The sequence below is a fragment of the Emydura macquarii genome, unplaced genomic scaffold, assembly GCF_026122565.2.
Source record: "Emydura macquarii macquarii isolate MOO-44397 ecotype Brisbane River unplaced genomic scaffold, CSIRO-AGI_Emac_v2 contig_1483, whole genome shotgun sequence".
NCBI lineage: Eukaryota > Metazoa > Chordata > Testudines > Chelidae > Emydura > Emydura macquarii.
The window spans coordinates 2,870,747-2,898,214 of record NW_027131620.1 but is presented as its reverse complement, the minus strand read 5'-3'; the positions used below and the strand labels follow the sequence as shown (position 1 = coordinate 2,898,214).

The following is a 27,468-nucleotide window of genomic DNA, read 5'->3' as shown; positions in this document are numbered from 1 at the left end:
CGCTTCAGTGTGCGGGGCAGCGGGGGTGCGAATGGGGGGAGGGGTGTGCAGCGAGGATATGGGGGTGCGAATGGGGGAGGGGTGTGCAGTAGCAGGATGGGGGTGCGAATGGGGGAGGGGTGTGCAGTAGCAGGATGGGGGTGCGAATGGGGAAGAGGGGTGCAGCGGGGATATGGGGGTGCTAATGGGGGAGGGGTGTGCAGTAGCAGGATGGGGTTGCGAATGGGGGAGGGGGTGCAGTGGGGATATGGGGGTGTGAAGGGGAGGAGGGGTGCAGTAGCAGGATGGTGTGTGAATGGGGGAGGGGTGTGCAGTATCAAGATGGGGGTTCGAATGGGGAAGGGGGGTGCAGCGGGGTTATGGGGTGTGAATGGGGGAGGGGGTGCAGCAGGGATATGGGGTGCAAATAGGGGAAGTGTAGGGGGGTGCGAATGGGGGAGGTGAGGCTGGGGACTGAAAGGGGAGGCCTGTGCGGCAGCGGGGTGAAGGGAAGGAGGAGGCTGTGTGGCCCAGCATGAAAGAGTGTTTGGCTGGGGGGGTTATGTTGCATGGCATGGTGGGGATAATAAATGGGAGGGTGGGGGTTGAGCAATCTGCAGCCCATGAATTAGGATGAAGCAGCGTGAGGGAAGGCTCTGGGGGGCTTTGCACGGGAGCATGGCGGGTGGGTTGGGACAGGGCTCTGTGGCTGGCTGTGAGCTCTGTGTGGTTAGGTGAAGTGGAGCAAACCTAGGCTCTCTGCCCTGATGGTGAAGAGCTCCCTTTAGTCAGTGCAGCGTGGTAGCAGAAGAAACACACAAGGGCAAGCTCTATGAGGGGGGAGAGGAAAGAACTTGATCTCTGTTAAGTGGGGGTGGTGTCCAAATTTACAGATACCATGAGGTGTTTTCTGTGGCTTTTTATCTCAGCCTGGCCGTTCTTAAGGTGACATGATGAAAACCAAACAGTACTGCAAGGGAGAGAGTCCCATTGTGGTTATGTACAGTGTAAAGTACCCAACATATGAATTTATTTAGCTGCGTCTTCTCAAAATCCTCCCTGGGGGTTACTAGTCTAAATACTTTCTCTGCACTAGTCACTGCTTTCTCCAGACCATTAATAAATAGTGGACACAACACTATTTCCAGGGATATCCCACTGAGAGCGTCTCAGTCTACACTGAGGGAAAGCTGTTCATTAAATGATAAACTGTGGAGGCCACATTTTGCTTTTGATTTTGTAATATCCAAAGCCAGAGGTGATTCAGATCAGGTCCAATTTTATTTGCATCCCCACAGTTTTTTAAAGAGGATGGACAAGTTTGCTTGAATAAAATCCATTTTGGTCCTTTTCTGTTATTTTTATGCAGTGCCATAAATGCACGTGATGCTTTATTCAACAGTGAAAGATTGAGGACACTTAGGGGATTTGGAGGCATAACTTCCACTCATTCCAATGGCAACTGTGTGTCTAAATCCCCTTGGTGGCTTTGAATATTTCAGCCTGGGTCCCTGCCTTGAAATGCTTACAGTGTAAAGGTAAGAACAGGAGGAGAGGACAGACCCAGAGGAAGCTGAGGAAGACAAGGATGATAGCAGTCTGGGTGAGAGAGATACGGATTTTAAGGTTTACATGGTGGTAATTACTAGGCTCATTTCTTGACAAGTGTTTTTTATCCACACCATGAACTAGCCTCTTAGACTGAGATCATCAAACCTTTCATAAAGCTTACAGATATTGGGCCACATCTTCAGATAATGTGTCCTGAGGTAGCTCCAATGAAGAATATGGAGGACTTTAAAATCTGCAGCAGTTTTGGCTCTTGGCTGTACTCAAGCACAGACATTGTAACGCTAGACTGACTCACTGGAACCACTTGTTTTTACTGCTGTATAGCCCGTTGCTAGAGGCTGAGAGAGAGAACTTCTGGGCCTTCAGATAAACTTCAGAATCTGTTTGCTGCGCAATGCATTGTTACAGTAGTTCACCACGCCCAACAAATGCAGTTTGCAAAGGGCCTGTGTTGTCCCAGTGAATCCTGATTGTACTTTAGTGACACTTGATCAGTCGTTTAAATGTGTGCTGCTGTGGTCAGTCCCATAACTAACTTCATCTAATTCACTTGCTATTTTCAAATGCCCTTGTTTCATCTGACAGAGTTGAACAAATGCCTGCTCCCCATCCTCAGCTTGTCTGGGATTTAATAAACTTGTTTTCAAACAGAAAATTCCTTGCGAACATCACTGATCAAGAACATGAAGCTTTAATTCTGTCCCGTGTTGTCTCGCTCAGCTTTGGAACAACTCATTCTGGTGCTTTTGGTTTCTAGGCTTGGAATAAAGAAATTGCTGGGATTTCTTAAAACAAAATAAGCTGCTTGCGATGGCTGCTCCCTGCTAGCAATACAGGAGTGAAAACAGCACCCATCCCTATTACACCTCGCACCACAGGGCATGGCATGCGGTCAGTGATCTGCCTGAATCAATAGAGTTCATAATATTAAGATTAAGCCGTGAGAAAAAACCAAGAGTTAATTGATTTGACACCTCTGTTGGGTGGTAGCTGGGAAATAAATAAACCCAGTACTTAATGCACTCGGAGGCACAGCGGAGGCTCAAGAGCTCTGACAGCTGTTTGGGTTATATTAAAAAAACAAACCCAAAGACAATTACTAAAGACTCCAAGACACAGCTGTGAGTCTCTCCATCTGTAATTACTTCCAAGTCTGTTCGGCCTGGCGGAGCTCTCCTTGATATAAAGAAAATTGAGACTCTCCCAGTGACTCAGAGCATCAGGGTTTGGGTATGCTGTTTGTTAACCCGATGGGCGTGTGATTATGGCAAACTTTCCTAATTTCAATCGCTCCAAGTCACTTTTAGTCTGCGGGGGCGGTGGTGGTGGCGGCAAACCTGGAATTTGTCCGGGCACCGCTGTCCCATTGTTACTAATAGGACTGAATTTAACTGAGACTGAAATAGTCATTAAACTGCACTTCGATAGAGCCTGTTGTGTGAGGGTCTCAGCGTGCTTGACACACATTCATGCAACCTGCTGATACCACAGAGGTGTGGATAAATATTAAGAGCCCAATCCGGTAACCATTTCACATAGTGCTTCCTATTGTGAGTAATCTCATTGAAGGAGTATGGCTGCTCATATGAATAAGGGCTGCAGGGTCTAGGTAACTAGAATAATGAAGGGCAAGACTTTAAAATATGTAGGTGCGTAGAACACCCCTTAGAGGTGCTCAGGGTCCTCTACTTCCATTGACTTCAGTAGAAGGTGAAAGCCAGTTAGAAGGATCAGGCCCTACCTTCGGTATCTTTGCAATGCAGTGATTCCACACTCCACACCATCCCAAGTATAACGAGGTCTTTGCGGGGAAGTCAACCAATGATTTTTTCCTGAAGTGTTGCAAGCAGATATTTGCAATTTCTTTCTGGACCTTTACGTACTCTCAGATATAACCCTTGCCATGACTTTTTGTATGTGCAAAATTGGCAGTTTGGGCACCAAAATAAACAGATTGGTGTAACTTTTGATATGATTCTTTGGGACTGAAATTTAATAATGCAAAAATGATGGAGTTTGCCCCCAGAATTAGGAGCGTTTTAAGTGACGAGGCTGATTTTTAGCTCCTAAGGGCTCATAATTGAGTGGGAAAGCTGAAATTCCGCAGGAGGCTTTTGCAGACCTGGAGAGACAAGATTTTTGAAGAACTGGATGCGAGACTGGAAAAACTGTGAAATACTCTCACTGGGCCTGATCCAAAGCGGATCAGTCAAATTCAGTGGGTGTCTGTCCGTTGACTTCAGAGGATCAAGCCCATTTCTGAGTGTCCAGATTCGGTTGTGGGTATCCCAGCACCAAGAGCAGCTGTCACTGTGATGTGTATCTCTATCTGACTGAAAGCTGCCACCTGCTATGCAGCCTCTCCCTGGGAGATCCGGGCCATGTCTTCTGGAAAAGCTGGTGCCAGTCCCCCGCCGGGGAAGGTGCAAGTTCCGCAGATCATGGCACACCTCCTCTCTCTGAGGGAAAGCACTTCATTTCAAAAGTCAGAGCAAGGTCCACTCTACCCATTCGCTTCCAGCGTGCCAACCAAGTGTGTTTAGATGGGGGAATAAAATTAACCTGTGGTTCATTCCCACGCTGGTTTGTGGGCCAGAGGCGGTTGAGGGAGGCACGGGGAGATCTTACAGGGTCCCATGGTGCTGGCTTTCCTCGTTTTCAGCTGCTTCTATAGCAGTCCATTTGTTGGCTTAAAGATGGCTAAAAATGGACAGATGTTCTGACTAGGAGGGTGAAGGACAGTGTAGACGGGCATTCCGGTAAGGGCTATTCCAAGTGGAGCATTCCTGACACAGGTCGGTTTAGCCTTTGAAGATGTGCAGAGTTGGAGGCACATTTCAAGAGAGAATCAAAAGCTGAGCAGACTCTGAGGGTTCCAGTCATGGGGGTCAAGGAAAAGCAGTGGTCTTTGGTGAGGGGAGAGGCAGCAGAACAAACTTATAGCAGAGGAAGTCTCCTAAGAGTGGGATTTCCTCTTGGGAACTTCAGCAGGATGTCCAAGGTGACCAAGATGGATTTATACCCATGCTCTGTATGCAGCTGATTCAGGCAGCATGGAACACAATCCTCCTCCCTCCCACATGGACTACAGAAATGTACAAAATGTATAGACTCGGCAGCTTGCCAAAAAGGGAGCTGTGTTCCTGTGCTCATTTTGTCAGAGCTCCCTTTCTGATGTGTGCAAGTGGCAGACCAGTGCTTTTATGCAAAGCCCCCTTTATCCAGCCATTTCACCTATGATGCTTTAGGAATAGCTGCTGATAATTATAGCTGGTACATGTTGTCCTTTTCTCTTAGTTTCTGTTCCTGCGTTGCTTCCCATGAAGCCTGCTAGCACGTTGGCCCTTAGAGTCCTTCCTGCAAGTTTACAAATCCTACCACAAAAAACATATTAAATAAGAAAAGACAAAAGCTTCTTTCCCTGCTTTTCTTTTCATTCCTCTTTTCTCTCCCCTGCTGAGATGGAAGCCCTTTAAAAATGGGCAAGCAAAACCTCTGGAGGCGCTGATCTTAAAAGTGAGTTTTTGGATTATTATTTTCTTGGCACTCCCTTTTTAGTTGTTGAAATGATCCCTCCTTGGGCAAGGATGGTCTCTCTGCGGCAGCATTAGAGAGCTCCCCTACAAATGAAGTCAGACCTCGCTGCCTGGTGGAAAACAGCACTGGTGATCAACACATTGAGAAAACCAGGTGCCCTTGGAGAATGGTACCTTTGTGAGTTTTCTGGTTCACGTGTCATCTGATGGATTTCAGTTTGTGCAAGTGAAGTGTGAAGTACAGAATGCCCAATGCTGGTGGGGGCCCGGGAAAGGGATTTGTTTCTTAGCCTTTCTGACGTGAACCTGAGAAGAAGAAGGTGGATGCATTTGATCTTCACTCATGGTCCAAAGTTACACTGCCTTAGCATCTTCAGTCCTCCTCTTCTTGTTGGACTGAGTTTAATTTGCCTGCACAATTCATGCAAATACACTTAATTAGCCACTTGCATGCAGTTACTTGATTTCTGTGCACAATCACAGTAATTGTGCCTTTAAATTAAGCATACAGTTCCGTGCATATTTTGCATGCCTAACTTTTTTCTTTATAAGATCCAGCCAGTAATGCCCATACAGAGAAGATAGGACCTCTGTTCTTACAGTGTCATTCAAAAGACATCTACACTGGAAATTGCATCGTGCTCAGTTTATCAATTACACCTTGGAAGGACAAAGGTTTGTGTAGATCCAGCCAAGATTTGAACCTGTGGTTTCAGGGAATCTGGTACCTAATTCACTAAGAAATCCTGCCTCTCAGCAGTGAAGCCTTAAAAGCAAAAGTTATTTCCATTATCAGATTATGGGCCTAGTTCTGCCTGATGGTGAAACCTTGTGTATGCAAAATTCCCATTAGCTTCAGTGGCACCTTGTTTATGTTAGAGAAGTTTTCCATGCTAAGGGACCAGCTGTTATAACCTCACCGGCATGTTGCCTTCCATCAAATCTCCAGCCTCCCAAGGAATTGCTGTGTCTCTCACGGCTGAGACGCTTGGGGCTGAAGTTGGCTCTGTCAAACATCTTGCTTCTCACTTGAGGTGACTGAGCAGAAATTGACCTGTTATATTTTGAAGGCCTGCTTGCTTGTTACCCAGATCCCTCGTCAAAAAATACCAGGCCAGGCTCCAAATGTGGCAGTGACACGAGAGGCTGGTTCAGTGGCTGTGACTGTTATAGCAGTCCATGGTAGCTTTTTTAGAAGGGACTTGGGAAGGAACAGCAAAGAGGAGCTGATGGGCCTGAAGAGAACTTGTGGACCACACTTCAAGCTTTTTGTGTTTCATTATGACCCCCTCTCCTGCTCCCTGCTAACAGCCCAGGAGTCACATTGACTGGTCTCTGATTGAGAGCTTGTTTTTCTATCACTACTGAGGCAGCAGAAGGTTTTCCCTTCTCTGAGCCGAGCTCCCTCATTTTTACATACCTTGTCCCTAAGAAAGAATCATTTTGGGGGCTCACTTCAGTCCTGCCGTGTTGCTCTCCGCAGTTCCTCACGTCTCCAGATACAAGAAAGTGGAGGTTAAACAATGAGACCTTTAATCCCTTTTTAAGTGGAGGTGTTAACAGGGAAAAATGCTACCTTAAATCTCTTGAGACTTGCCTACAGGCTCCGTTTGCCTTGACTGCTGGCCAGGAGGAGGCTTTGCAGAGCTAGTTATGTGTGTTGGCAACCGTGCAACCTTCTAACAAATGGCATGGATGCCAACGGGAGGGCAGTTTATCAGGGCAGTGGCTGTGAATTACAAGGTAGAAAGGGCTCCTTGATGCAATCAGCAGCTTCTTCACTAATTACTTTTGTATGAAGGAGTAGGCTGATGGATGGAGATTGCGATTTGGTGTCAGATTGCTTTGGCACGTGCTGTGATGGAAGATCTGATTAAGTGCAGATTCGGCTGAAGTTACAGAGTGAGAGTAGGTGGCTGCAGTGATCATCTGTTAAAACTTTTCAGCTCAATTCCCTTTTAAATAGAGCCACTTCATCTGCTGCTTGTGAATGAGAGGGGCCATTCCGGCTCGTTTATACAAGTCACAGCCCAGACCTTGCCAGTATAGAGTTCTGAGTTCAGGCCACCAGAGGCCAGCGTCTTTACTTTTAAGAGGCTCACGGTATTCTCAGCGACACGTCAGGCACAATGGAAGTCGTGTGATTCTTTCGTTGTATACCCAGGCTCATCTTTTCATAACTGTATCACGTGGTTACTTGTGTCTCATTGCACATGCAAATTATGCACTGTTGTGTCCACAGTTGCAAGTACTATGTATGCAGATAGCTAATTACTACGTGGATGCTATGCACACGTGTGGACAGGCTCATTGTCTTTGCACATTGTCGGTGGTTTTTATGAAGAACTGGGTCGTGTTTTTGTACCCAGGTGCAGGAACCGGTTGAAGATGCACTTTGAATTTACAGCTAGCTGGGCTGTTTTCATGTGATGGTCACAGTGTCATCCTCCTGCACCATCCCCTCTTCTCTCTCCTTAATGAACGCTGCCATTTTGCTACTCGTGAGACTCTGTGGATAGCATGTGGGACTAAAAAGCAAGGAATTCTGACTTCTCACCTTGCCTGTTCTACTGCTGAAATGCTGAATACCCTCAGCTCTTACTGCCTATGCTGTGCCTGGAGGGCATTTGATATATTGCAAGATTTGGCCCTTATTCAGCATCCTCAGATGTAAAAGGAAATGATACTCTTACCTCACAGTGCACCTGCATGCACAATGATGAGCTGGTAGTACGGGGGAGAGACACGTCACGTCTCCCTGCCATCCTTGAAACACAATGGCGGTTCCTCTTGGTGAAGTACCCGTTAAGAAGAGGTAAGGATAAGGCACCTGTGATGAGAAGGAGAACTTTGACGAAATCCACCCCATTTCTGCCAGCCTTTCATGGGTCTTCCAGCATTTGTTTTGGTTTTCCTATCAATTACTCGCGATGTTTTGAGCGAACAGGAATTGTCTATGTTTACGTGGTCCCACCTCAGCGCAGGGGGCAGGACTGGATGACATCTCGAGGTCCCTTCCAGCCCAACGTGTCTATAATTCTACGAATAGCATCGCAATGGGCAGTAACGGGTGACTTTGCTGGCTGGGCTGGGGGTGGTTTGGCGAGGAGGCCGAGCTACCCCAGTGGTCTCTGAGAGTCCGTGTGAAGGCATGCTGAGGGCGCAGTGTGGGGAAGCTGGCAGTGGCATTTCCCCATAGCTGCTCTGTGGACAAGCAGAGAACTGTGTGTCAAATCCACCCTGTTCCACTGAAGTCAGCGGACTTGCACCAGGGTTTACTTTGGCCGTTCTCTAGGGCCATCAATCTGGCACCTTTTCCCAGCACTGACTTCAAGTGGAAAGGAAGGAGACCAATGCTGCTACTCTCACTAAGAACATTAAAAGCGCAGTGGCTTGTTTTTGCTGGGTGCATCCTTGAAAAGTTACGTGCCGTTGTGGTAACTAAGGAACGGGTCACTTTGGAGCCTCTTGTGAGGCATTCGCTTCCTTCATTAGCGACCGTCGCTCTTTCGCGCCCACGTCGCTTCATCTCAGGCAGCGGCATCCGAGTCCCGCTGAATGGAGTTCTTAATGACGGCACCAAGCAAGGTGTCACGAAGAGCCTCAATTCCCAAGGCTGAAATGAATCAGAATGTATTCATCTATAGATGCAGATACAGCAGCATGTATAATGGCTTCATGGTGTCATCAGGGCAGGAGGCTGACAGCTTGACTCACCCCAGGGATCTAACCCCTTGTTTCTTTAGGAATCCTTCATTTTGCACATGTAGGGGAATAACTCACCTGATCGGAGACAGGCTATTTCAGCGATTGCTTCTAAATCTTATAACCCCACCCATGAAAGCTGCCCAGTTTTCCGGCTGGATTCCTCACTGTGGCCTGAAGCAAATCCCATTGAAGGAAACGGGCGTCTTTGTACTGACATTAGTGGGATCTGGATCAGATTCTCAGATGGCAAGAGAGATGCAGCCCATTCATTCAGTTGGTTAGCTAAGAAGAGAATTGATGTCTGTATATGTCAGACAGAACTTGGGCTCAGATGTGTTTAGGCTCCTGACTCCCATTGATTTGAATGAGAATAGGTGCCTAAATACCTTTGAGGAGCTGGGCCTGGGGGCTGGCTTGACAGCCCAGTTTGGCTACGGGACGGCTCCCACATGGCAGAAAGAGGGCAAGTGGATACCAACCCCTAAACATGCTTCAGCTATGACCTAAGAGGAGAGACGGTGGTTGTCTCCATTGGCTTTTTCAGTCTTGGGCCTCTCTGGTGGGCCTGGTGATATTGATGCCAGTTTTTAGCTGTCTTTGACGCTGGTGCCTGTCTACCGGGGCTGGACTGAGACCATCAATCTTACTGCACGTGGGTCACCAAACAGCCGTCAAATGATAACAACTTCCAGTCGCCACCAACGAGCTAGAGGTGAAGGGCTCCGTGTCCCTCTGTCAATCCCCTGAGCTGCCCGTTCTCCCAGGAACTCAACCTGTGTTTGTGCTGATGCTTAACTCAGTACTCACCAGGTGGGAGTGATCTATATGGTCACCAGATGAGCCCCATCCAGGGATGAGTCATGGCCGTGGGCAGTATGCCGAGAGGGGATCCCCACGCGTGGTCATTGCAGACCTCTAATAACCCAGCTCCCTCTCCTCGCCCTCTTGGGAAAGTAATAAAAATCATCCAAGTATGTCAAACCTATGCTGCAATGCTCACAAAGGTGAGTGGGTAGGCAGTCGGTGTTGTGTTGCACCAAATGCATTCATTTTACGGTGACCTTGCCCTCCGCTCCCTCCCTCTGGCTTTCTCCACCCGTTGCTTCTTATCACATGCTGAAATGGCAAGCTCTTTGAGGCAGGGGCTGCTGGTGCAATGAGTGCTGGACCCTGGTTGTGGCCATTCGGTACCACCGCAATACAAACAGAGGAGGCAGTCATTCATCGGAGGCTCTCAGAGCACTTTGCAAACACCAGTGAAGCGTCACACCAGGCCTGTGAGGTAGTAGGATGGCCCTTTCCCCCCTGCCACCCCAACCTGATGGTCTCGAAGGTCAGATTTGTGCACCCCTGGACTCACTGCCATCGCCGATGTGGTGAAGCAAGGGGCGCCTGCCTCTAGAGCTTTGGGAATCTCTGGCTGCTGAATCCCAGGGAGTAAGGTTTGCTCTGAAGTGAGCTGGCCTCACACCCGGATGTTTCACACCGCTGGATTTTATTCTGGTTCTTAAACAACAAACAGTCATTTCAAAATGACCAGTGCAGTGAAGCATCTGAGCTGTGCTGTGTGGGATCCTGCAAGCTTCAGTTCATAGCAACAAGGGACGCTTCCCTTTGTACCCTACCTTATCCTGTTCTTTACCTCTGTCCCCCCCGCCTCCTCTCACTGCTGAAACCCTGCTTCACAGCTAGCGTAGGCCTAATCAGGCAGGAGCTTGCATCTGCTCAGGGAGAAACGGGTGAACGAGCTACTTAGCACAGGCCCCTTCTGGGAAAATTGTAGATTTTCAAAGGATTGAAACCAACAGAGTTCTTCAGAAATTGCTTTTAAAAACAGCGCACGATCTCCTTTCTGCTCAACAATACAATAGAATTTCATTGCAGCAACGTAACGTGTAATAGAGAATGTATATCCCACCTATCGAATGACCTCAGTAGGAAAGTTCTCCTTTTTATTCAGTCCCCATAAGTCCAGGCCAGTGGGATGTCTGAAGAGTGTGTGGTTGCCTGCTGTTAACTTGTACCTCCTACAATTAGCAGATAAGCAGACTTTAATTAACAGTAACAGCAGCAGTGATTAGCTAGTGATTTCTTTTGTCTAAAGCTTCTATTGAGATTGGGTGACTTTGTGGCTTCGGGAACATGATGGGGAGGAGGTGCACAGCCCCAGATTGGCAGGACCCCAAGGATGCTGATGGTCACTGCTGTGGGGAAGGTGGCACTACCACGAAAGAGCCAGGGGCTTGATGTCTCCATCAAGAGACATTAGAAAAACTTCAGCATGGCTCAGTCCCCATTCTATACTGCAATGGATTTTTTCCTTTTGAATCTGTATTTAGTTTTCGCCATGGGCCAATTAGCCCTCGCGCCCTGGGCAGGCAGTGGGGTTCACAGAATACCAAGAACTGCCCTGACCGTATGGTTATCGCAGCACATTTACTGGCCTGGAATATCCTGACCCAGCAGAGTCCAAAAAGCTGCACCTAGTGCTGGGGTGGAGATTTAGAGGCAGCTTATAAAGCAAGAGCCTCTCACCGTGCCGACTTGTTTCATTTTTCTTCTTCTTGTTCTGGTCCAGTTAGTCACTGGATTTAATTGTAAAAAGGCGAATTTAGCTGCGGGATCTCAGGTGACAAGTTCTCTAGACACCCGCTGCTCCCCCATATCTATCACCTTGATGCCAGACACAGAGGTTTCCTTCTTTCCAATAGAAGAGTGTTGCCTTGTTTCTCCTGATAGGAGCCTCAAGAGGCAGGGAAGCAAGCCAGCTGAGAAATGAATTGTTGGACAGTAGCTGCTGAAATCTGGGGCTGGCTGGCGGGAGGTGAATTGGCAAATGTTTGTCCTGACTAGCCAGAGTCATTTTGCTTTAAAAAAACATTTTTTTTAAACCCTCGCTGCTGTTCCTCCCCAAACAGAACTTGCTGTTGTAGTTAGAGTAAAAGTTAATTAAACGTCTTGGAAAACAACTGCACTTGAGATGGAATTAAATTGCGTTTAACTGAAACTGCACAGGCAGCTCCCAGCTCGGCTGGGTTCTGCCACGCAAGCTCTCCAAACATCCGCTCATCAGAGTGGACTCTCTTTGGCTGATTGCACCCGGAGGGCGGGCTACTTCCTGCCACCTTACCCCTTTCACCACGCTGACCAGCGGTTGTGTTTTACATTATTCTGTGGTATGCCTGGCCTGGAAGGCCACACACAGACAATGCCTTGGTCCTGAGCGTTCTCCATTGCAGCAGCCCCTTCCCGGCAAGCCTCGGCATGGCTGCTCTGCTCTCCCATGGCTGGAGCCGTATAAATTCTTTCCTTACATGAGGTGCTGAACCACTTGGTTGCTATCCGGCCCGTCTGCCATTGTCCGACTCAAGAAATTATCTCCATCTGATCCCCACTGTAAGAAGCTCTGGCTTTTCTCTGCTTTGTCTCTGCTATGCTTCGCCCCAACTTGAAGATTGATTCAGACATGGACTTTATGCTCCCCGTGGTACAGGCCTTATTTCTCCTCTGTCGTATGCTTGGCCACCACTGCTGCAGGATGGGAGGTAGCTGGACATGAGACTGACACCAGTGTCACTCTGTAAAGAAGCCGCAGGGGTATCCCACATGCCGGACGGCTGTCATTCTCCATTCCTACACCTCTCCGCATTGTGCCTGGTCTCTGCCAGTCCCTGGGAGGAGAAAGTCCTCACCTCAGCCTCTTTCCAAACCTGGATGTGGGCTTCTCCTGGGTGATTTCTGTAGCCTCCCTTTCTCTTCCCTCTGCCTCCTCCTGTTCCTTTCCAGCTCCCTGCTCGCCGCCCTCTTGTCAGGATCATTTTGCTGTCCATGGTGCTTAAGACTGAGAGGAAATAGGGAGTGAATCCTTGACTGGCTGCACTACAGGTCCAAGTTGGGAAACTGGGTACTCAGGCAAGGTTTGGTGATAGTGAAGTGAAGAGGAAGGAGCTTGGCGTACAGCCTTCCTGAGCCAATATTTAAAGATTTTCTGAAGTGCTGTTTAGTTCCATGCACGCTGAGAGGAGTTCACTGTTCATAACCTACTTTACCCTTCTGCCTGTCTGCTAAGACTGGCAAGAAGGAGCAATTTAGGGCCAGTTGTCATTTTTAGGTTTTTTTTTAATGATTTAGAGACAAGGCCAAGATGAAGAAAACTCATTTCCCATTCAGCACCAAAGTGTGGTCAGAGGGTAACAACTCACGGTCACTTTCAGTGTGGACTGGAAGAAAATGGGCACTCCAGAGATGCCGTACCCCCATCACCAAACCTTTGAGCCATCCAGTCGCCATTAGCTGCCGCTTTATTTACCTGGTGTGGTTCCATCAAGGCTGTTCACCATCCTTTGGGGACTAGCTGGTCTCTAGGAGACACCGCGGGCTGTAATGAGATCTAGCACCCCGCAATGCCACCCTGCTGGTGTGCAAATTCCAGCAGCACCTCCGGTTTGATGGCCACGCTTCCAAGGAGTTGGGCATGCTGTGGCTACTGCATGGCTACTTGCAGCTAGGCGTGGCTCCTGGGTGGTCAATTGCCTGCTCCTGACTGGGAGCTAGTGCTGGTCGTAGGGTTTCCATCTGCCCTGGGAAACGTCCGTTCCCCACAGCCTGCAGTCAGGCACACAATGACTCCATGGGATGTAGTAGCAGGAGAGGAGAGTACATCCCATGCCTAGATGCCATTCCATGAATAAAAATGCAACGTGATCGAGCTTGGTAGACCTGAGAAGCAGGTAGTTGGACTCAGCTGGATTTTAACTGAACTCCTTACAATGTAACGGCTCCACCATTTTCTTTCTAGACTTGCTCCGTCTATTGTTGCCCAGCAGGTATTGCATCTACTCACGCCTGCTCTATTAGACTGGTGCGGCTGCAGATACAACACTCTGCTTCCGGTATAAAGCAGTAGTCGTCGGTGGCCATCACCTCTGGCTTGTGTGGCGGAGGTGGTGCTGGTCAGAGCGTGTTGTCTGAACTGTTACAGGCCGTTCCCTTGAGATTTACCAACAGCGACGCTTCCTATTCTGGGAGGGTCACCACCAAAACAGGGGGACACAGGAAGAAGCTGATTTCATTCAAGGAAATTTGGAAAGTCCCAGGGAACTGTGCAAGCGGCTACAAAAATTCAGGGGTTTTCAAGCAGCTGCTGGTTGGCTTTGGTGAGGAGGGGCTGGAATTGGAAGGATAAGAGCTGTGTGACATTAGCTGAAATTAACTCCCACTTGCTTTTCCACTAGCCTGCGACTCATGCGAATCCCTCCTCTCTCCTAACCAGCTTTGAACTGTTCTAGTTCAGAAAACTTAACTTTTCTATTACTGCACATTTGTCTCCTTTACCCAGGTGCTTAATTACCATTGTCCCAGGGAAATGTCAGCATGAGTCAGAGACAGTCTCCCATTAGGAGGAGACAGATGAATATTAATTAAACTGGCTGGTGAGTGGGTTTTCTTTTTTGTCATTTCCCTGACTCCACTGAGGACCCGGTAGCTATACATTCCCTGGCCGGAGGAGCTGAGCTGGCGCCAGATGGTCAGTGAAGTGACAGTGGAAGTGGAAGTCAGGCTGTGGGAGATGGAAGGGAACCCAGCAACGCAAGATAAGAGGATCTCAACACTAGCTACAGCAGAGGCTGAAGATGAGAGAGAGAATCTGCAATATAAATTGAGAGTAATAATAAGCTCCGTCTGCTCTAGGAACAGAAGCAATTTAACATTCTCCTCTAGCCAAAGGAAACACACTTTTATTAAGAAATCTTATTACCAGCTACTTTAATCTGTGGGAGGACAGGCCAAGCCTGGCGCTTGGTCTCCCAAAGCAGATTTTTCTATGGTGCAACTGAACTGCTTCAAAGCAAAGCGGCTGCGAGGACTTTCAGGTGCCCTTCTTTGGGGGCTGGATTCCTCCTGACATCCAGGACCTTCTCTCTGAATTCCGAGCAAGACCAACGTTCACAGCACGGGAGTCTCTAAAGATGAGTGGGATTAATGGAGAGCAGGCGGCTTTTCTCTCCCTCCTGTCCTCGGTTGTGATTTGCACACAGCACGCGTGCATTCAAACCTGCGTTATATGTTGGGGGACAGGTTTTAAAAAAAACATCCCTCGCTTCTAGTATTGCACTTACAGTTGTGTGGGCACAACAGATGTCAGATCGATGTTTGATTAAGTGATTCATTACAGTCAGGTAATGATGTATCTGACAGCAATTTCATCGCTCACAAGAGCTGGTGTAACGTGGAAGGCTGAGATGAGGTTCCATTTCGGATACAGCTCTGTATTTCATTTCCCCAGCTGTGCAGGCTCTGTTATGGGAATATGCAGCTCATGTCCTTTAGAGATGTAACTACATGACATCTACGGTGTCCATACAATTGCAGATAAAAAAAAAAAAAAAAGAGAGGGAGACCAGGTTTTAAAAATCTGGAACATTAACTTGGGAGAATTAGTTGCTAGAAAACACAGTTTTCTGTATACGGAGAATGTTTTCCAGTATTAAGCATCATACCCACATAAAGTCTTATCCAAAGCACATTGAAGTTAATGGGAATCTTTGCCTTGCACTCAATGGGCTTTGAATCATGCCCATCATGCCTAACAGCAAGGGTTAAATCTCGCTGAGGATAACTATGATCTTAACCAGCAAGACCACCAGTCACAGGGTGTGTGGTTTGCAGCTGTTTTACTACACTGGTGCTTGAGTCCGTCTGTGCAAAGCCAAGCAGAACGATGAAATGAGTGAAGATGATGGCTCCAGCCCTTGGGTAGCTTCCCTCCCATGACAGGTCTCCTGTCTGTTCATGCCAGTACCCTTTAGCCAGTCGGATGTGAGCAGCGAGCTGGAATCCGCACTCCTTTGGGTAGGTCAGGGAATCTCTCTTTCAAATGCCATAGCCAGAGCTGTCAAATGGAGAGAAGTGGTTGTCTTTCCAGTGGATAAATGAAACCCCATCATGTGTCTCCGAGGACCATTTTTGGAAACACACAATGCTTTGTAATCACTCTTTACAGAGTACTGATCGGAGGGCACCAGCCTTCTGTGAGTTGAAGCATCTTATGTAAAGGCAGAAATCGCTGCTGCCCCTCAATTTCCACTCTTGGTCTGGTGAGGAAAGGTCCTGAACGCAACAGGGGAATTCTGTCTCAAAGTGCAGTATCCCAGGGCCTGCACCTTCCTTTTGCCGCCGTTGGAATAACAAGAATCCCATCGAATTCTCTTGGAATTCAGCGGCTAGTAGCATAGGGTGCCACTCACCCCGGTGCCAAGGGTTAGCAGAAGATCTCATGTTCCACTCAAGCAGAACTTAGGTGGCACTTGGGCCTGGTGTGGCTCGTCTGGACAGGAGTGAATTTCCTCCCACATGATTACACAGACATAACTTGCCCTGAATTGGGGCCGGATTTTCAGAGGACCTACAAGCTGTGCAGCTGCAACATTTGCCTGAGCAAAGGTCAAGTTTACACAACTGTTGGGTTATTGTGCCCTTAACAATCTGACCTCGGTGCGCAAATACCCGTCTTTATATGCAAATATGGAGTTTGCATATGCAATAGGCTTATGCCTGGTAGGTGCAAGAGCACCTCGTTTTGTGCACATCCCGATAAGAAGCTCTGTGAAAGGATTAGCATTTCAAGTCCTTTTATTAAAAGCTGAATGTTTCTGGTATCTCATGGGCGCCTTTCCTTCCCTACCGAGTGGCCTCCTGAGGCTTTTGTAAAATACTAAGATTTATCTGCTAATCCAATCAAACTCTTTATTCACAGGAAGGAACTTCAAGTATCCAGCAAGCCAATTTTCAAACTACAGGGAAGAGAGGGTTGCTGGGAAACATCCCTCTGGAGAGAAAGGTGGTAAAAATAGTACGTTCTTCAAATCCAGGATTATCACTAATATTTGAAAGGCATCACGTGCAGTAACCATTTCAGAGGCTCTCTCATTTGTGAGGCATAAGCTTTACTTGAGGGGAGAGGGCAAAAGCTTTTTCTGTTTGTTCCCAGGCGTCCATGCTGGTAGAAAGGAGATGCAGATTTGTAACCTCTGGAGCGTCACCCCAGTCTGGTGTCTCCTGCCCTGTGGTCCCTGCTTGTTTCTTTCGTCTGAGATTTAATGGGAAGAAAGAGAGGAAAAGGTGGTGAGTAGTTTTCAGAGAGTTTTTTTCACACTTGTCTGAAAGAGGAGGAGGGAAAGGAGGCACGGCTGATAAGCTTTAACCTCCGCTCAGTCTGGTTTCATGGGATGAAGCATGGCAATAAAGAGAGGCATATGTTTAAAAATGCCCTGATGCCAATCTGGGCCCTAGTGAATCAGAATCTGGGCTGGGAACAGAATCGGGACATATTTCTGTTTCTCCCATGTCCAGCTGCCTCCCACTCTGCTCCTCTAGGTGAATGATACTCCCATCTCTTTGTCTGTTTCCCAAGGTAATTATCAATAGCTTGATGTGCTGGGAAAGAGGAGGTGGAGTATGTGGTAGGGGGAAAGTACAGCCAGCCCCTGGCTGTGAATAAAAACCTGCATTTCAATAGCAAGCGCAGGTGGAAGCTTTAGAACAAGTGATGAGGCTTGTTCCGGATACAGCATCGGTAGGTCAAGGTAAGGGAACACTGAATACACAACACAGGGAGGCAGGAGAGAATTGAAGCAACCAAGGAGAGTTGCCGAGTCCCTTCGCCTTCAGACACACCCGTCCCTGGCTGCCTCCTCTCTGGTTCTTTTTGAGAAGAAGGGGGCAGGAGAACATCGGTGTCTTAGCATAGAGGTAAATTCTGGGGAGGGCCGGTGAGTCCCCTGGGCCTTGTGATGGCTGTCTCAGAAACATGAGGCGGCTGGATGATGGTGGTGGGCGGGCGAGGGTGGGGACGGTGTGGTGGGCAGGAATCTGGGTCACAGGACCTCTAGAGTTCACTGTTTGGAAATACACCTCCCGTTCGTTGGGCCAGGCCTTTCCCCGGGATCCATGTGACTGTTCAATCTCTCTTGTCTTTTCCATAGCTCTGGGAGCTTGCTTCAGTTACTTGCTGCATTACTGAGCTGATGCAGGCTCTCTGAAACTTGGGAAACAGACGAGGGCAGGTGGCAGCTTCACTGTTTTGGACTCTTTACGGGTGACGTTTGGACTTAGTGCTGTGGGAGAGCAACCGGCCTGGGGACTGAATTCCTTTATCGATCACAGAACCGGACCAACCAGTGCCACCTCCCTGCGCTGCCTCCTGCCAGTTTGGCCTCTCCTCTGATCTGAAGGGGCCATGTTTGGGGAGGCAGGGTAGGGAGGGGAGATGGCAGACCAGTTCCCAGGCCTGAGCCTCTTTGCCCGTTACTGTGTGTTCATAGTGAGTTCCATTTATTCTCTGGGAGCTGGACAGAGACCCACCAAGCTCATCACACACAGGCCACCAGATGGCCAGCAGCTGGGTGACTTTAAGGTGACTACCAGTCTAGGCTGGATTTCAATCAGCTACCAGAGGTGAGAAGCCTTTGAGCTGAGTCTGTCAGTTGATGTTGCAGCTAGAGACTTTCACCGGGAAGTTCCAGGCTGCTTTGGAAGGACTTGTCTCTGTGTCTGGCGCATCCTCTGTCTTATTGCTACACAGCCCGCACTCACGCACCCCAGTTATGTCGCTAGGAGAGCCACTCAGCAGGGCAGGGCAGGGCACAGCAGACTGGCCTGGGTTAGACTTGGAGATTTGCACATATAACTACATTCAGTGGCTTGCGTGTGTGTGTGTGTGTGTGTGTGTGTGTGTGTTTACCCTCCTCCTTCATACCCCCTTTTGCACACTATTGCTCGGAGCAGATGCCTCCTGAATGTTCCAAGGAGTTACTGTTGAAAGGACCTGGGGATCATTGGGAGCCTCTTTCAGGGAGGTGTAGAGGAGTCCGTGTGATTGATCATCCAGAGCAGATGCCTCCTGAATGTTCCAAGGAGTTACTGTTGAAAGGACCTGGGGATCATTGGGAGCCTCTTTCAGGGAGGTGTAGAGGAGTCCGTGTGATTGATCATCCAGAGCTTTCGTCTCCCCCCATTGGCTCTGGAGAGCCTATGCTGAGCTGGGGCTCAGTGATGGGAGGAGGCTCCATGTCAATAAAAAGAGGGGGATAGAACGCGTGGGGCTGCATTTCCAAAGGGGAACTAGCAGAGCTCTGCCGTCGTCAGTGCCATCTGCTTTACCGAAGTCAGGGGGCTACAAAGCAGAAAAGCTACAGCTGCAAAAAGGGAGCAATTTTCCTCCCCTCCCACCCCCACTGATGACCAGATTAACCTAAAGCTGAGGAACGGAGGCTGACAGAAGCTGCTGAGACTCACAACTTTCCAAGGGAGCCTGTATCTCCCAGAATAAACTTTCCACCGAAACTCTGCCAGGGGCAGGGAGCTCTCCAGGGACTGGGAGGAACACACAGGTAAGACACTGGTGGGGTGTGTGTGTGTGTGTGTGTGTGTGTGGTGCACTTCCCTGAATCCAACAGTTTTTGGAGTTTAATTCTTTGCTTTCAGGTTTGCTTTTCCTTGCCTTGCATTACAACTTCTAACAATGATTCACAGGCTGCAGCTTGGATAGCGACTGTCATTGAAAAGGGACTTGATTTGTTTAAAACCCCTGGTTGGTTTCTAGTGCCAAGTACCTCTTATCAATTGCTAAATTATTTAAAGACATGCAAAGCAGGCTACTTTCCCCCAGATATATTTTTCATCCCTATAGCTGTTTTCTACCTACCCCAGTGTCTGTGTAAATGTCTTTCCTCTGCTTCATTTCAATGCAGATATCACATCGTTCCCTCTTTCAAGAGGGGACAGAATTACTTATGCTGAACACATACAATTTCCAAATAAACTAGAAAGTGGACCTGAAGGTTAAGGACAACACCTATTTTTAAAAAATATAAATTCCCTTATAAAAAGACGAGTCGTCTGTAACAATAGCACCCAACTCTGAAGTAGCAGTACTGGAAGTTGCAATGAGACGGACCATTACTGTAGAATTCTGCAGCATTTTCATTTTAAGGGTTGGTGTTTTGTTAAAACAAACATGCACAAAAGACATTTTAAGGTCACTTTTAAAGACAAAATGGATGCAAATGAGAGGGAAGGGGAAATGATGCTAGAAATGTTTGTAAGGTCCTAAAAAGCATCCAAAATGATAGATCTTTGAGAGAGGAAAAACTGTTGTAACCGGGCTAAGTAAAGAAGAATGGAGGTAAGTGTACTCTCTCTGTGGTATATAAAGCGCCAGGTATGTTAACATTATATTGGTAATAATTATTAATAAAAATAACGATCCTCATATCTTTCACACCTTTCTTCTGAGATCTCTCAGCCCTTCTTAAACAGTAATTACGTTGCAGCACCCCGCGTATTGATCCCGTAGGTGTATATATAAAAGAGCTGTTTCTGCAGGAAGAGTGGTCATTTCCCATTTTTCATTCTGTGCATTAGTTAAACACTCTGTGTTTATAATGTGATGCACAATGTTCTCAGAAACGGTTGAAGGGATTTTGCATGAACTTTAAAAAAAAGTTGACTTTTGGTCAGAGACCAAGCAGGGAAGAATTCAGCCCCAGAGGTGTATATTTAACTTAATTATAGGTAGCTGCAAGTAGGGGGTTAACTTGTTTTACAGCTATTAAAATTCCATTGATGCAAGGATCTATCTATCCAGGGCGTGTGTGGAACATGGTGTGTATTGGTGCGTAAGTGTATACGCACACTACAGAGTCGGTATTGCGTATGTCTATAAAATGCGGTATATGTCTATAACTCTGCTTTTCCTCCTTTCTTCCCTCCCTTGTGTTTCCCCCTTGGCTTTTATCCTTTGTCATCTCTTTTCTTCTGTTCTATTTTTATTGATTACTTCTCCACTTCTGAGCAGAGCGCAGCTAAGCTCTGTACGAAGTATTTCTTACAGTGCCGGTTGAGTTATGTTCCTGGGGGAGATCTCTGGCTGTCTGATGACTGGTGACCGTAGTCTGCAGTTTGCCCAGAAGAGTCAGTTACAGATGCACAGGATGTCATGAAATTCCCTGTCCTCTGACTACGATGGGTGTGGGGATCATTCCCGGTGCATTATGCCTGATCCAATAGCTTAAATATAAGGCAGGTGCTCTGATTTCATTGTCTGTTAATCACTCCTGTAATCTGTCACATCAGTTTTGAAATATCAAATGGAGAAGGTGGTGCACAGCTTTTCCAGGGCTTCTTTTCTGAGCTCCGCTCTGAAATGTGAAATCCAATACTAGGGAGTCAGGGATTTCATTCACTGCTCATGTATTTTATAAGGCATTTTAAATCATCTTGGTAGAAATCAATATATGGGAGCTGATTTCAAAGAATGCCATAGATAACCTCTGAGCAAATCGGTGCTGGTCCCCCAGCTCCAGACATTTCTTTCAGTTCTACAGATCAATGGCATTTTCAGCACTGGATCAGACAAAGAGAAAAGCTATTACTGCGGAAAACCCCGGGATTGAGAATGAGCAGAGAAAATACTAGTCTCCAGGCTGTGTCTGCACCTGATTTAAGCAAATGAAGCACCACTGAAGGCCAGAGGTATCTGGCTACACTAGGTGTGAATTTGGCCTTCTCCTTGCACAGTGACTTCACCTGGTAAAGAAGAGGCAGAGCAGAACCCCAGCGCAGCCTTTTCAAATGCAAACCCGACTGAAGGCCCCACACTGCTCAGTGCTGACAGAATGCTCTTCTCTGTCCCGGGCGTCTAGGCAAGAAAAGAGCCAGTCATCCGGCTTCAAGCACAGCTCCGTCAGTCCCACTTTCACAAACCCCCAAATAGGGATCTCCCGCCCCTCGCCCCCAGGCCTTTCTCTTGGGCACGGGGGTTTTCACGGCTAAAAAGTAGGGCATGTTGCTGTCGTCTTTCCACGCGCTGCTGGAAACCTTCCTCAGGCTTTTGCATGATGCCACATGTACTGTCCCACTAGGCATTCAGGATGGAAGCTGGTAGCCTTGTGTTACTAACAGTCCTTGTTCAGCTCCTCACCCAGGTAGCCGTTGGTGACAAGTGGCATATTTGTCTTTTTCTCCCTCCTTTCTTTCACTTTATTCATTTCTTCCTTTTAATCTTTTCCATACTAGTCCCTCCTCTTCGGTGCTCCCCTTTCCTTTCGCTTCTTCCCTTTCCATACAGAGCCAAGACTTTCATCATTTTTGTCTTCCAGACCAAGGGCACTTTAAATAGGGCTACGGAAAATGGTTTTGTTTTCATACTGTATTGAGCTCGCTTCTCCTGTTGTTTTACAGGTTTGCACTGATATTAGCATTAGCTGAGTTTTCTCGGACGAGTTCTGTTTGCATGACTAGTAGAGAGGCTAATAAAGCAACGCTGTATCTCATATTCCTGTTGCTAATGACACATCACAAGATGTTAACTGGGAGGGAAAGCGATTTAGTGATTCGGAGGATGCTGAGGATGGTGGGTTCTGTTCGGTTGATTTGCGATATTACCTTACGCCTTCTGTACTCTTTATTAACCACCTTTAAAACTGTGCTAACACCTATCACAGTCATGGCATGAGGCTTCTTGGCTTTTCAAGCACTTTGAGATCCACAGATGAAAGGCACTATATTAGTGCAAAATATTGTCATTATACAGCCATTCATTTACTGTGTCCCCTGATAACAGCTCTGAGCCTAGGGAATTTTATGTTCTATCAGTGCAGATAGTTCAGCATATGATAATGCAGCTAATTCAAATGACATTAAAGCGTAGCCTGAATTAATAATTGGAACATTAACATATTTCTTCATTAGTGCCAATTATGGCACATTAACAGATACTGACTGGGAATGCAAGAGACTGCAATACACATCAGTAATCCCAAATTGGACTGCGTCCTGGTTATGCCATTGTCCTGGAGGCAAAAGAGACCAACAAGGTAACAGGACGCTTGTTATCACGTGTTCCCAATAAAGCATGGGCACGATCAGTGGCTAATTCTTTGCTTACGCATGTGTTGGAGACAACTAAACTTCTTCCACACGTGGCCCAGTGAGGAACAATATCTTCAAAAAGCACCTACGTCCCGTTGAAAGTCAATGGAACTTAAGCTCCTAATTTCACATGGGTACTTCTGAAAATTGTACTCCCCATAAGTAAATAACGATCTAGGGATCCTGTGAATGAAGGCTCTGGAGTTGGGAGTCGAGGTGTTCCAGGTATCTTGGGCTCGTGTGACCTGCTCTGCTAAGCTCTGAAAAAGATGGCCTGGGCCAGGACGTTGAGTGTCACGCAGTGGAGGGGCGCTGGGAGAGTGGATAGTGCACGTAAACTCATGGCAACTGTGAGCAGCATGGGTGAAATGGCATATTCCAGTTCAAGGCTAGGTTCTTGTCCTGCCTCTGCTTCACGGGCGGTTGGAAAATAAAAGCATCTTGGACTTATTTTCTTCCTTGTGGTGGTGTGTAGGAAGCAAGGACCGTCACTCCACAGGCCAATGGTATTTAGCTTCATACTAACCCATTCCTTTCTCTATCAGCGGAGGAATCTCGGAGGGAAGAAGGCATCGCAGCACATTCCCTGCTTCTCTGGTGCAACCCCAGGGAACTCATGGGAAGTCAACGAGTCATATCAAGGCTGACTTTGGTCCGGTCTAGTTACCACTTATTCTGTCCCTAGTGGAACAGCGGGTGTAAGTGCTTGGGATGCATGTCCCTGGGGAAGGCTGAGTTTGGAATTTGGGAGGAGGGGGTATATGGGTGTGTACAGAAGACCAGGGTGGATTTTGGGAAGGATGGTGTTGGGGGCGGGGGGAGGTGTGCAGAATTTGGTGAGAGAGGAAACTTGTGGTAGGGTGAGGTGCTCTAGGAGGCAGGTAGGGAACCTTTCTAGGGTGGAAATCTTTGATTAAAATGGCTGCTGCTGTCAGCCAATTTCATGGGTCATGGCCTAGCTGCACCATCTATTCACTCCTGAGTGTGGCTAGACTGGACACAGACCCAAAAAGGAGAGGAGTGCTTTGCCTGGCCCCTCGTTTCAGTTTGATGGATGAAGAATCCAGACTGTGATTTGAAGGTAGGTTAGGTTTAGAGCTTAGTTTCCTCGACTCGACCCCTCCTCATCTCCTCCTCCTGAAGGATCAAGGCCCGTATGGAAGAAGACCAGTGTGTGAAGTGTTCATTGTGGCTGGGAACCAGGGAAGTGGGCGTTGGAAAGGTACCGACATCCATCGATGGAGAATGCAAAAACCTTGAATTCCTTCCCTCCCCCTGCTCTCTTTTGGTGAATAGCTGCTGTGGATTTCAATGCCTTTCTTCTTCAAGGCCACGTGAGAGAAGCAGTGATTCACCCTCTCTAAGCCACTCGGTAGTGCAGGGATAACAATACAGCAGAGAAATTCATGCTGCTGTTGATTAAAAAAGAATCCCTTTAAAATTATAAGTAAAAGGCTTTAGAACAAATGTGTTTGAATTGCTCTCACTCACGCACCAGGAGGAACAGGTTTCTGAACAGCATCTACAAGAGCAAGACCCACATCTTCCATGAGCTGATGAGACTCAGAAGGTCCTGTTGATGAGAGAGATGCTGTACGGAGGCATGTTTGAAACAGTCGCAAAGATATTAGGAACATTGAGAGAGGTCAGAGCTGTACACAGTCATGCTAGGACTTTCTTAAATATGCTGGAGGCAAAGAGCTTGATCCTCAGGTGGTGTAAATCCGTGTGAGCTCCACTGACTTCTCTGGAATTTTACTCCTTTACACCAGCTGAGGTTCGCCATGTTGTGTATTAAGAACATGGGCCACAGTTACTAGCTGGGGGGAAGCGAAGGGTTTCTGAGACATCTGGGTGTGAAGCGTGTTTGTGCGTGCATGTGTCTTCATGTGTTTGTCCGCACATGGGCGGCAGGGTGTGTTTCTGCTTGTATGTTTCATGCAGCAGTAGTATCCGGCTGCAGTTCTATATCGTCATTCATGCTGCATCAGAGATCCGCTGACACGCCCTCCTTCTGCCATTCAGAGCAGATCCAAAGGGTGGCGCCAGGTGGGTACCTGGAATCGGTACGGCAGCTCCACGGCCTCTAGAGGAAATTCCTCAAGGATGCTGCTGATTCCCAATGGGAGCCATTTCCTGTGCGAGCGTGGGGAATAATGTGAACATGCCATACTGAGCACAAGCGGCAGGGTCATAGCAACCTCGCTCTCCACTGGCAGCCTGGCTGAGGGTTTGCTCTGGGACAGGCTGGGTGGAAGTAAAGCCTTTCAGACAAGGCACTGGACAGGGATTCAGGGGATCTGGGTGCAGATCCCAATTCTGCTCCAGACTGCCTTTGTGACCTTGGGCAAGTCACTTAATCTCACTGAGTGAGGAATTTCAGACCTGTGCTGTGTGCTCCATTGTGTTGGGATCACCTATGTGTAGGTGCTGTTGGTGAAGGGCAAGTGTGACCGGTGCAATGTCCTTCTGTGGGGGACTATAGCCTGCCCTGGCAGGGGCATTTCTGTTTCTTACTCCAGTTAACCCAATATTTTTGCTCTGGAAGTCATGCCGTGAACTTCGCAGACTCGGGGGGGGATGTGGGGGTGGTACTCTCAGGCCAAGTGCCCCTAGCTATGCGATGGTAGCATTGAGGACCCATTGCCTGCCTGGGGTTTGCTTCTGATGGTGAAAGATAATTGGTCTCTTGTGGTTTTTCTCTCTCCCCCTGCCCCAGGAAGTGCCCACTGCGCAGAATGGAGTGGCAGGCTCTGGTGTTGGCTCTTTGCATGGGTTTGGCTCACTCAGCATCTGCAGACTGCGCAGCCCAGTGCTCCGTGTGTTCTGTGCAGACCCAGGCTTTGGAGAAGCGCATCAGTCCCCTGGTAAGTGCCGGGAACGCTGTCCTACGCCAGGTGCGCTCTGGAGCGTCGCTAACGAAAGGTGCAAACTCAGCCTTGGAGCTCAGATAAAATGAGCTCTGCATCCAAACTGGCCCCGTGCAGGTCTTTTCAAAACTAAAACCAGCCCCTGTGTCAGCCCGTTGCCAGGTCTGGGGAACGCTTGCTGCACAAAGACCCAGATTTTCCAGACTTGAGCATCTGTATTTGGGTGCCTAATTTGGGCATGCAGTTGCTATGGCTGTGTGCGCACAGCTGCAGTGATTGTGCACACTCATGCGCTTTGGTGCACACCGTTCTGAAAATCCAGATGAAGGGGAGCATTTCTTCTTGCCTGGCATGGGGCAGTGGCAGAGTGGCTGATCCTGCTAACTGGGGAAAGGTGGGACCGAGAGCACAACCCATCTCAAGGCACTGAATGCTCCAGCAGAGACCAGAGAAGAACAAGACGGGGCTCAGTTCTCCATTGCCCTGCACCTTGGGCAGTCATTTACACCAGTGCACAGCGTGGGTCAAAGCTACCGGTCTGATCTGGCAGCATCTCACGCCCACTTTGCGCTGGTGTCCATGATGATCCAAAGTGCTGCACAATGTAGAGTCATGGCCGTGGAGTCCAGGGCTCCTTTTAATCTCTGACGACCTTTCCCTCTTTGTGTATCCAGCCTTGGCCCTGGGTGTTAGAAGTACGGAAGCATCTGCTCTCCACTCTGGGACCAGATTACTCAGCTGCAGAGGGGTGGGGTGTGGACCCTTACATTGTAGGATGTTATGGGACACCGAGGAGTAGAGATAGAGAGAGCCCCTTCTGGTACGGGAAAGGGGAATCCCAAGGCATCATTCCTCCCTCTCAGGGGTATTGGAGAGAGACCTGGAGATTGGGACGTGCTGGCAGGTGTCACGGGTCTGCTCTCGTTGGTGTATTGCAGATCTGTTCACTGGAGTGTCAGGGCTCCTTGCTGTCCAGTGTGGAGTGGGAGAACTGCCAGGAGGCTCTGGCTCTCCTCACCCCCCTGATGGTGGCGGCCGAGGGCAATGCCCTGTCCCTTCCGGAGGCTGAGGCGAAGGCAGAGCAAGAGGGGAGTCCCAGCCCCGGCGAGTTCTCCGGCAGCTTGGTCAAACGCTACGGCGGCTTCATGAAGAAACTGGACAAGAACAAGATTTTCTCCCTCTTGCGTGAGAACGCCCACAGCAAAGGCAGCACGAATAAGAAGTACGGTGGCTTCTTCCGCAAGCTGGGGGAGAGGGCGGCCTCTGAGCTGGGGGAGGAGTACCCGGAGCTGGAGACGGGGGAGGCTGGCCACCACGGGGACGAGGCCGAGGAAGGAGACCTCAAGGACAAGATGAAGCGCTACGGAGGCTTCCTCCGCAAGTACCCCAAGAGGAGCTCGGAGCCAGCGCCTGAGGGGGTCGGGGAGGAGCTGGAGGATCTGCACAAGCGCTATGGGGGCTTCATGCGCAGGGTCCGCCCCAAGCTCAAATGGGACAATCAGAAGCGCTACGGTGGCTTCCTGCGGCGCCAGTTCAAGGTGACGACGCGGTCGGACGAGGACCCCAGCGCCTACTCAGGGGAGGTCTCGGACCTATAGAGCCCCCCCCCCGCCCCAGGATGGAGGAACCTCCAGCCAAAATACTTCCAGTATGGACTGCATAGCTCATCCTGCCCCAACTCTCCATCCCGTGCTCAGCCAGGCCTCCCATGCATCGCGCACCGATCCATCCTTCCAGTGGGTAACGATCCGCACCATCCTGCTGCCGCTTCCCCGAAGAGCCAGATGTTTAGAGTTAGGCAGGGATTGCCACCTGCAGTGTCCTCCCTTAGCTTCTGTCTCTCTCAGCTCAGGGACTTGGACCTGCTTCCG

The 27,468-nt window shown here is 48.6% G+C and overlaps 1 protein-coding gene across 1 annotated transcript; it reads left to right on the top strand.

Annotated features, from left to right (window-relative positions):
• Positions 1–16,838: 16,838 nt before the first annotated feature.
• On the top strand, positions 16,839–27,195 carry PDYN (prodynorphin). The gene is made up of 3 exons (XM_067554591.1): positions 16,839–16,919; positions 25,447–25,594; positions 26,536–27,195. The coding sequence occupies exons 2-3, from the start codon at positions 25,466–25,468 to the stop codon at positions 27,193–27,195; spliced, it is 789 nt and encodes a 262-aa protein (XP_067410692.1). The 5' UTR covers positions 16,839–16,919; positions 25,447–25,465.
• Positions 27,196–27,468: the final 273 nt, after the last annotated feature.

Coding starts and splice junctions, on each gene's coding strand:
- PDYN (XM_067554591.1), top strand. CDS start 25,466: ATGGAGTGGCAGGCTCTGGTGTTGGCTCTTTGCATGGGTTTGGCTCAC. Junction 25,595..26,535: donor AGAAGCGCATCAGTCCCCTG/GTAAGTGCCGGG, acceptor GGTGTATTGCAG/ATCTGTTCACTGGAGTGTCA.